The sequence below is a fragment of the Polyodon spathula genome, chromosome 12 (assembly GCF_017654505.1).
Source record: "Polyodon spathula isolate WHYD16114869_AA chromosome 12, ASM1765450v1, whole genome shotgun sequence".
Lineage (NCBI taxonomy): Eukaryota > Metazoa > Chordata > Actinopteri > Acipenseriformes > Polyodontidae > Polyodon > Polyodon spathula.
The window spans coordinates 35550674-35560801 of NC_054545.1; the positions used below are offsets into that span (position 1 = coordinate 35550674).

A 10128-nucleotide genomic window follows, 5' to 3' on the forward strand; every position below is an offset into this window, starting at 1 on the left:
TTACGTAACAAACCTACCAAGAAACAACTGAGGCAGAGGTAGAAAGAGAGCTCAAATGAACACAGGACTAGTTCATTTCTAATTTTGCAACCAAAAAAAAAAAAAAAAAAACACAATTCTGGAGCATAAGCTTACAAATCCCCAAGAGCGATCCTGGTAACCTGACAAAGAAACTAGGAGTACAAGTTGAAAGTGCTACACTTTCATGCCAATAACTTCAATCTGTCCATCCGGCACCTAAAACTTTTAAATAACTGTGCTCCGATAGTTAGTATCTGCTGTGACGGTGGAGCCTCCTTCGGTCTTGACCGCCGTGTGCCTGGAGGTGCTCAGCTGGCCATTGTGGGACTGCTTACTCCGACAGAGCCGTTCCTGGAAGTTCTGTGCAAAGCAGAGCAGCATGAGGGGGTTGACGCAGCTGTGGGCATAGCTCAGGCAGATGCTGATGTGGTAGGCATAGAGAAAAGCAGGAGTGGGGGCCACGGTGCTAAGGTTGAGCACCTGCATGACATGGAAGGGTGACCAGCAGAGCAGGAACACCGCGATGACCAAGAGGACCGTCTTGGTGGCCTTTTTGGCCCAGACGGACTGCTTCCGGCGCACCCTGCGGAGGGATCTGAAGATGTGGTAGAGCGTGAGAGAGTAGAAAGTGCTGATGATGATGAGGGGGATGATGAAGCCCATGGTGGACTGGTACAGTGTGTACCAGTAAATGTCTGAGGGGCCAGAAGGCAGGTCCAGGATGCACACTTCTGCCTTTCCCACTCGGATGGTCCTGGAGTACAGCATGACTGGCACCGTCAGCAGGAAGCTGCCAGTCCACACCAGGGCATTGATGACCATGGTACACTGGATGGTCCTCCTCTCTGAGGCGGGGTGGACTATTGCAACATACCTGAAATGTAAAGGAAATGGGGATAAATTGTGAACCGAGCAGGGCCTTGGACAACAAGTAAGCTTGTTCCCTCCAGGTTTCCCATCAGACTTAACTTGCACTTTGACTCGCATGCAACTGTAAATCACTTCTGTTAAGATTGTGCATCATGCTGTATAAACAATATTTCAATTCAATAAGTACATTCCCAAGAGAAAGATGAATGCTTGTTTACAGGAGTAGTCTTGGGAAACATAAGAACAGTGGGTTTTTGAGCTCTAATAGTCAGAACATTACATACTTATTTAGTCTAGGCAGCATTCATAATCAGCTCATTTCAATCAAGAGTGTTGTTTTTTCTTGAAATGTATTACACTTTCTAAGAGATTTTACATTGGAACAATAACTCAGATTGGCTGACATTATGAAATACAGTCGTCGTGGAAACCATGCATGAAGTGTTGGGCTCTGCTAGTGGTTGATAGCCACAGTCACATTTTTATCACTAATAATATTGTTGTTATAACTACATGCAAAGCTTCTAAACTCAGCATTTGCATTTGTTGAGATTGTTATTATCAACATTGAATCCAGATTAATGAATTCAATACATATTAAAGTTAAAAGAAACAAAAAGAATACAGAATGCATCTGTAGCAGGGCAGCAGGAGAGAGTCCTGCACATTATTAAAAAGGGTGCAGGGCAAAGCCCTGCTATAAATGTTTTTATATGTGGAGGACGAGTGAGGTGCCGTCTGCCATGTTATTGTTTTGTTTTGATTTAGTATTTATTTAAGAACCGGGTACTCCCTGCTCCTGTGCCTATTTTGTATTTACTTTTTGTTTTATGATTTATTGCGTTTATATATGACAGCTAAGTGCCGTGTGTTTTAATTTATTTAAATGTGTGCGAGGTTGGCAGCTCGTCCTCTGTCAGTAATTAAAGTGGCCATCTCCAGAATTAATTAGGTGATTAATTTGTTGCTAATCAGGAGATGGTCACCTGCATAAAACCCAGCAGTTTTCCCTGCTCGAGGTGAGGTGTTCTAAAGGAGAGAATGGGAGAGCAGTTGGAAAACGAAAACGGAATCAGAAATGAAATAAAATGAAACTAATGAGTAAGGAAAAGTGAAGGCAACTGCCCAGCGTGACCTTAGGTCTGTTTTAGTTTGTGTTTGTGACTTTTGTTTTTGTGTAAACCTTTTATTTCACTCTGTGAGCAGTGTTTTTTTTGTTCAAATATTTTATTTATTTTTGTGGTCTTGAAATAAACAGCACACGGCGTATAATTTGCACTGCAGTACCTTGTCTGTTGTTCTTCCTGCATCTGGCCTGTCGTCACCACACTTCCATCCTGTCACAGCATCAAAAAAGCAAGTCAAGTCAAAAGAGAGAGACTGTTCAAATTCCGTCACAAACAGGAAGTCAAGTCAAACCAAGAGAGAGACTCCTCAAACTCCATCACAAACAGCAAGTCAAGCCAAACCAAGAGAGAGACTCCTCAAACTCCATCACAAACAGCAAGTCAAGCCAAACCAAGAGAGAGACTCCTCAAACTCCATCACAAACAAGAAGTCAAACAAAGAGAGAGACTCCTCAAACTCCATCAAAAACAGCAAGTCAAGCCAAAGCAAGAGAGAGACTCCTCAAACTCCATCACAAACAACAAGTCAAACCAAACCAAGAGACTCCTCAAGCTCCATCAAAAACAGCAAGTCAAGCCAAACCAAGAGAGAGACTCCTCAAACTCCATCACAAACAACAAGTCAAACCAAGAGAGAGACTCCTCAAGCTCCATCACAAACAACAAGTCAAGCCAAACCAAGAGAGACTCCTCAAACTCCATCACAAACAGCAGGGGACAATGCCTGTCTAGTTCCTTGGAACGTTCTAGTGTTGCCTTTAAAAAGCCTGAATCGAGGAGTTATTTTATATGGATACATTTTTTTAGCGTCTTTTCTGTGTATTTATTTTCCATAATCTTCCTTGACAGTTCTTCGCCTTTAAATAAATAAAAGATTCATTATTTCTTTTTCATGTTTCCTTATTTCTTATTTATTTTTGCTAGTCAATGGATTTTTAGCTGTCATCTGTGACTTTGCCACATGAAAAAAAAGCAAAAAAATAGCTCCATCAGTGTGATAAAGAATCTCATTTAATTTCGTATAAGCCAATGAATAAAAAGGATTCCACCGAGATAACAGGACTGGGGTGTACAGCTGAATAAAAGTTACAATAGCATGATCCAATGTCATTAGGAAAAATTAAATATGATCTATTATAAGATCTGTAAATAATAGTTATTTAAAATAAGAAATTATTCAACAAAATGAAATGTAACTACTGCAATGACAGAGTGCACTCCCAAGTGAATGTCAACATAAATAAGCCCAAGATTAAAAAAGATTAAACATGGTCCCTTGATCACTGTATTAATTTGTGAAGTGCCTGCCCGCTCTGTTAAATGCCCTGTTTACACATGATTATGCATGCTAAAGTACAACAGTGTACAGTGAAAACAGATTAAAAAAAACGCAACAAAAATACTTACCATCTGCAAGACACCTTTGCTGTTGCAAATGCTATGCAAATGAAATATAGGAAATGTTTTGACAGACAGCACAGAAAGCCTAAAGCAGCATTATATGCCACGGTAATTACCTAGATTAAGGTTATCCTAAAATATACTATATAGTGGCGCTAAAAAGTAAATTAAAATGGTACTCAACATTCTATTTGAGAACAGGGTATCTCTCTCTCTCTCTCTCTCTCTCTCTCTCTCTCTCTCGCTATATATATATATATATATATATATATATATATATATATATATATATATATATATATATAAATGTAACCCTTTGGCATCTAAACATCAATAAAGAAAAATATAATGCTTGGAAGCGTGTTCTTCTTCTGACGATCTTTGTAAGGCAGATCAAATAAAAAAACAACAACTCTGTACAAGTCTGTTTATTTCCTGCTAGCTAAGAACTAACAGAGAGCGCACTAACGCTTATATAATTAGTATTAATCCATTCATTTTCAAAATAAATGTTTGTTTTTATCTGGTTTTAACTTTGTATGAGAATTTGCTACACTCACTGTGTAATCTACTATGCTTGAACTGGAAGAGGGAGTGTTGTGTGAGAAACAGTGTGGCATGCATTACCGACATGCCTATTTCCCCCAGCAGGCAATCACTCAGTAACAGTGCTTCGACTTCCAAGTATGTGAGTGTTATAATAAGTGTCTCCCCATTGAAAGGGTACTGTCAGTCTTATTAAAGGACAGTGTACTGACCCTGACAACTGCTCTAAAAAATATTTTACAAGAGCACCTTTGTAGCTATTGCAAGCTGCAAAGGAAGCTGCCAACGGTGGCATTATGAATAGGCTGGCAGTGTAAACAGTGTGCCCCTGCATAGATACACCTTAATGAAAGCCTGGATGTTTCAGCATACTGGGTCATCACAAATCAAGTCAGATTGACAGCATACCTGCTGACCCCCATGCGTTCTGTTAACCAGTAGCTTTAACCATAAGAGTGACTGCACAATGAAACAGCTCAGGGTGTCAGGGGCAAAGAAGGGCAGGGCATTAAAAAAAACAAAAAAATCATGCGCTACTGACGTTCCACATGATAACTTCAAAATGCAAGGCTATTCGGGTTGTTACGAATGCAATGAGACAGAATTTCTAATGCTAAAGGTTACAGAGACAGAGGTCAAATGTGCAGCATTGTATCGTCTGAGATTCAAAGTGTTGCAGCACTTGACGTAAATAAATACATCGACATGCAAGGACACCATCCCACAGTCACACAGAAATGGGATTATCTGAGTCTAGTGAATGAAATGCACTTAACATTCACAACCGAAATGTCTAGAAACATTCCACACATAGTGCTCCACTGTGAACTGCATTCTGCCTCAATGTGTGTTAGGTGTTGTCTGGAACAAGATAACAGTAAATAAATTACAGGTTGCAGAGCTCGCCTCTTTAGATTTTTAAAAAGGGTTCTAACTAAATAAGCAGACAGAATTCCAACAGATTATATTCCCAGCAGCACCATCTGTAAATAAACTCAACCTTTCCTGCCTGTTGTGATTTGGAAACGTCCTCGTTTGCTCTTCATAACTCAATTAAATTAATCATGCAAACAGGCACTTAAAGCAGAAAATAATTAGTTTTTCAGTCTTTTTAAAGTGGATTTTAAAAGTGGGAATATTCTTGGCTGTTCTCCTTCTCAGAGCTGCAGGTTCTTGCTTTGGGGTTTGAAAATATAAAAACATTGAAGTGTAGCCATCTTAAAATCTTTAAATATTTAGAAATTAAAGAGAAAAAAAAATGAAGACAGTTTTAATGATTATAACAGTGTTCATTAGTTTACCATTTCAGCAACTAACTTTAAAAAAGAAACCTAAATATGCCGTAAGAAGGATGCTGTGCATAGCAGACTGTACTGTGAAAAATCAATTGTCTTCAGGCTGTATTCATTTTCTATGGTATTTCTTCAGTATGGCTGACCTCTGATGTGGTGTTCCTACTGGTATCTGCCTGTGGCTGCTAATGACTGGGAGTTCTGTGGTTAACATTCAAGCTGCACAGCACATCATTTCTCATATTTAATCCAGTAGACGGGTTTAAAAAGATGGTTTCAGAAACAAACAGAAAGCTGACAGGCCAACATAGAAACAGAACAGCCGCGGACATCAAAAAGCATAAAACAAGGACGGTCATTTTTCCACAACTGAGGGAGCATGTTTTGTTTGTCTGTTACTCAACTTGAATGTCTTTCTCTGAAGTGTAGTGATCCTAGTTTTCTTCTGCAAAAACTCCTGACATTGGGTAAACCTCTGCATGGCTATAAACTGATTAAGCAGAAAACACAAGTTTTTGATCTACTCTACAGCTTCAGTCATACAATGGAATACAGAGTGACTTTGAAATCCGTCACACTGGATAAAATGGCTGTCAAATGTTGTTTAGTCAACCACTGCTTAGCATTGCAGTTATTTCACTGTGTTGTTTGTTATTTCCTCTCACAACATATCTTCACCTCCTATACCCTGTCTGCCCCACCTAGAAAACTTTCTTGATCTTCATTAGCCAGTTTTTTCTCTTGGTCATTTTTTGTTTTTAGGCCTGATAGCCCAACGCACCTCAAAATCTCATTCGTGGGGTTGTTGACGTGCCAATGTGTTGCATAAATCACAACAGCTATAGTCTATGGTATGCTGAGGCACTAAATTATGAAAAGACTTCTCCTTTAGAAGTAGACTTCTCCTTTGTTAAATACAACAGAATATTTAATTGATGCACAGCTGTATGAGAGCTGTATGCAGGGGTCCCACTGTACCAAATATTGGACATAAATTAAAAGGAATACTTGACTCTCAAATTTCCATATTCAGTTTCTGTTAGAAATGCTTTAGCTTTCCACAGTAAAACAGACAAAACATATATATATATATATATATATATATATATATATATATATATATATATATATTATATATATAAATGCAGTAACACCTCTGTATACTCCACACTATACTGATAATTCAAGCAGTTATATATGGAATAAAAAACGTGAAATTGAGACCTTCATATACCTGTACTGCCAGATTTTAACAGTCTCAATAACTTGTGCTATAGAATGTCCTTGGCAAGTTTAATCTCAATTGGATATGTGCTGCTATAGATAAAATGGCCTGATGATTGTCCTAATACAGGATTATCATCCGACACCACCCCCTGTTTTTGCTTTGTGTTTCTCTATTTTTATTTGTGAGTATTCTGCATTATAAAGGTTTAAGAACTTGGAGGCAATCTTTTCTGGCTGACATGATTTATTTTGGAATTTTAAAAAAGACCTGGCTGTTAAAACAGAGCATGAGTGTATTCTGCCAGTGCTTTGGATGTGTGAATCTTCTGAGTGTATCTCTGAATCCTGTGAGTGTATCTCTGAATCCTGTGAGTGTATCTCTGAATCCTCCGAGTGTATCTCTGAATCCTGTGAGTGTATCTCTGAATCCTCCGAATGTATCTCTGAATCCTGTGAGTGTATCTCTGAATCCTCCGAATGTATCTCTGAATCCTGTGAGTGTATCTCTGAATCCTCCGAGTGTATCTCTGAATCCTGTGAGTGTATCTCTGAATCCTGTGAGTGTATCTCTGAATCCTGAGTGTATCTCTGAATCCTGTGAGTGTATCTCTGAATCCTGTGAGTGTATCTCTGAATCCTGTGAGTGTATCTCTGAATCCTCCGAGTGTATCTTTGAATCCTCCGAATGTATCTCTGAATCCTGTGAGTGTATCTCTGAATCCTCCGAGTGTATCTCTGAATCCTCCGAGTGTATCTTTGAATCCTGTGAGTGTATATTTACACGCACTTTGGATGTGTGAATTCTCTGAGTGTATCTCTACCAGTGCTTTGGATGGATGAATCCTCTGAGTGTATCTCTGCTTTGGATGTATAAATCTGAGGATGAAGATGAGGACCCACCAGTAGTTCTACATAGTTGTTTGCATTCCGTGGGGTTACAGAGGAAAAGCGCATGAGGCCACACACTGTTGCACTGGTCAGGAGTCTGTCATAAAGACGGTTGTAGTGGGTGACGTCAGACCAGAAACAGGAACCAGGAAATAAACAACAGAGAGGTGGAGTTGGGTGGAGCTGAGTGATTGGTTTCGCTCAGCATTTAATAATGAACAAACAGAAAATAAAAGGTTGTAAAGACAAACAAAACACAGGACACGGCACTTTCGCTAAAATAAATAGACAAACAAAACGGACTACACAGACAAACGCAGTAAACTGATATTTTAACTATTACTTTGATTATTTCCTCCGTTTCCAATCCCATTCTCCACTCCCCAAACACACAACCCCACATGAGTGAAAACATGCTGCTTTTATGCAGCTGTACCAAGACTCGATTGCTAATCAATCATTCAATTGGAGTCGCGGTACAACTGCATGTGAATTAGTAAAGTGCAATTCCCCGTGCTCACATATTATTACATTTTACTTGCACGTGAAGTGCTGTGCAATCCTCGTGCCTAAATACAAATATACATTTTAAACACTTGTGTTACACAGACCCGTTTATATCCTGTGTACCAATGACTACAAACCAACATTAACACACAACATACAACAAAAAATACACACAGGGGCGGGGCACTTTGCCACAGAGTCCAATGAACCCAAGTGCTGACTGACCAGGATTCAGCATCTCTATAGCATCAGTGTCTTTGCAGTGCTGATTGACCAGGATTCAGCATCACTATAGCATCAGTGTCTTTGGAGCAGTGACTGACCAGGGTTCAACATCTCTATAACATCAGTGTCTTTGCAGTGCTGACTGACCAGGATTCAGCATCTCTATAAGAGTGTCTATGGGTTGGAGGTTGCCCAGTGACCTTCAGCCCTACTGATCAATATACAGGCTGAATATACATGATCAATATACATGCCACTGAACATCTGCAGATTGCTCATTACAACCTTGCATATATGTTTATAAAGGAGAGGATTGTATTTTCAGGGATGCCAAATATGTTGTGAGTGAGTAGGCTGAGTGACTTGCTGCACTGCACGGCTTTCTAAGAAAAGGGAGAACATTTTGGGGTACCATTCTACCTGTGAGATGGCTTGCTCATTCCAATCTTTTGTGTATATGTATATATGTATATATGTATGTATATATATATATATATATATATATATATATATATATATATATATATATATATTTTATAGAAGAGACTGTCATCTTTTCTGGGATAGCAAAATATTTAGTAAGCAGGGGGTCTGAGTGAGGAAAAAATATTTGTTGCTTCCAAACTTGTACATTAATTGGTTTTATGCAGATTCCTTACTGAAAGTAACAAATCCTACTGGTGTTAACATCTACCAATTCCTACAAAACACTCCTGTCAGGATATCAGAGCAGAGGTTATGTCTGCCTGTCCATACAGCAGCAAGCAAATCTTTGTGCTCAAACTTTCCTGTCTGTGCCACTGCCTTAAATACTGATTGTACAGATCTCATTTGTTTTGGTGCACATGACGCCGACAATAGCACATGATAACCATTTGTGGAACCAAATTATCGTGACAGATTTTCTTTCCAGCCCAGCTTTATTACGTGTATTTCGTTTTGACTGTCCGCAGACTTTGCGCAAAGTGTCTGTGACAGGAGTCTCCTTCAATTGCGTAAAGTAACCTTTTTCTAAAACATTAGAAAACGGATGCAAATAAATAAATACATAAATACATGAATAAATACATACATAAATAAAGATATATATTCTTCAAACAAACAAAAATTAATTGGCACAAAGTTGCCCTCCAAAGTCGGCGCCCTACCTTCATCCTACAATTCTAGACGCTGTTAATAAATTAAACAAAACAAAACAAAACAAAAAACTCTTACCTGTCTATGCACAATACTGTAACAATCCCCACGGTGGTAAACTGATTACTTACATCCACCACAGTCACCGCTTTGCACATGGCATTCCCAAAGACCCAGTGTTGGTCTCTGACAAGCTGATGGATAGTAAAAGGCATCCCCAGCAAGAACAGCATGTCAGCGATGGCCAGGTTCAGCACGTAAATATCAGAGACCATTTTATTCTTACAGGAAGCCACCGAGTATATCACCAAACTGTTAGCGGCGACACCAACGATGCACAGTATGCCATATACACAGGGCAGAACGTGCATGAGGGTGGCGTTGTCCATAGTGGCGTCCTCGTCAGAGCTTCCGTTGAGTAGGCACTTGCCGTTGGAAAGGTTGTAAAACCCGGTCTCCTTGCAGAGCGACACCGATGTGTTCATTTTCATGCAGCAACAAGAGAAAAAATAATAAGATCTGGCAAAGGTAGGTTCTGTTAAAAAAGCATACTATCAGACAGGTAGCAGAGACAAAAGTGTAAACCAGCTAGCAACCATACTCATGCTAGTATCACCAGCTTAGCGGGTGAGTCGTGCTTCCAAGGTATTGTAGAGTGGCAGAAAATTCCAAAAGAAATGCTGAAAAAAAAAAAACTAACTTGTTGCTCCACCTGTGATTGGTTGTATTAGCAGCAGTGTAGCCTGCTATGTGTGAGGATATAATACAGTGCACCACCCTTAAGCGAAGTAGACAGACGTTTCGGGTGCCCTGTTCTGCAGTGTTGTTAACCAGATGAGAGTTTGGAAGTGACGTGCGCATGCATTTCACATTTCTTTTCTTACCCA

At 39.4% G+C, this 10128-nt stretch overlaps 1 protein-coding gene across 1 annotated transcript; it reads right to left on the reverse strand.

The window, feature by feature from the left end:
* Nucleotides 1-246: 246 nt before the first annotated feature.
* LOC121324032 (melanin-concentrating hormone receptor 1-like) lies at nt 247-9726 on the reverse strand. The gene is made up of 2 exons (XM_041265420.1): nt 9320-9726; nt 247-895 (listed from the first exon to the last, which is right to left on the reverse strand). The coding sequence occupies exons 1-2, from the start codon at nt 9724-9726 to the stop codon at nt 247-249; spliced, it is 1056 nt and encodes a 351-aa protein (XP_041121354.1).
* Nucleotides 9727-10128: the final 402 nt, after the last annotated feature.